Source organism: Penaeus monodon, chromosome 22 (genome assembly GCF_015228065.2).
Source record: "Penaeus monodon isolate SGIC_2016 chromosome 22, NSTDA_Pmon_1, whole genome shotgun sequence".
In the NCBI taxonomy this organism is placed as follows: domain Eukaryota; kingdom Metazoa; phylum Arthropoda; class Malacostraca; order Decapoda; family Penaeidae; genus Penaeus; species Penaeus monodon.
Genome location: NC_051407.1, coordinates 24312852 through 24313349, shown reverse-complemented (window position 1 = coordinate 24313349; position 498 = coordinate 24312852). Strand labels below are relative to the sequence as shown.

The following is a 498-nucleotide window of genomic DNA, read 5'->3' as shown; positions in this document are numbered from 1 at the left end:
AACAAAAACAAAAACGAAAATATAATTCACAATGGCACCAAGTCAAAAAGAAAAAAATTAAGAATGAAAAAAAATAGCTGTAAATGTTTATCCTCGGACCTTCCCGCCCATGCTCTAGCGGGATAAAAATCACATTCGAAAAGAAGCACAATATTCTATCTACATAAAAAGTTATACTCTACATGTATACAAAAAATCTATCTGAAATCTCGTAGGCATCGCCAGGGACGGTCCTCCTAAGATCCACAGCACTAACCGCGTGTTTTCCTCATCCCATTAGCTACGCAATGTTAACAGAGGACTTAGTAAACCTGGTGTACGAGGTGTGTCAAGAGAAGAAGCTGCGAGCGGCGGTGAAATGCATCCTTCAGTGCGCTTCCATACCATTCGTCTCAACAATAGCCGTAGCTCTGTATATGGGCCCCTTGGGCGTCTTGCTGGGTAGCTGTGTTCTATTCTTCATTTCATTTCGTGATGATAATGATTATGTAAATGGTG

The 498-nt window shown here is 40.8% G+C and overlaps 1 protein-coding gene across 1 annotated transcript in view; it reads left to right on the top strand.

Annotated features, from left to right (window-relative positions):
• LOC119587036 (protein C19orf12 homolog) overlaps positions 1-498 on the top strand; it is a 1782-nt gene that overhangs the window by 366 nt on the left and 918 nt on the right. The window contains exon 2 of the mRNA XM_037935783.1: positions 281-441. Within this exon, the coding sequence (XP_037791711.1) occupies positions 288-441 (154 nt within the window). The 5' untranslated portion in view covers positions 281-287. The remainder of the gene's footprint in view (positions 1-280; positions 442-498) is intronic.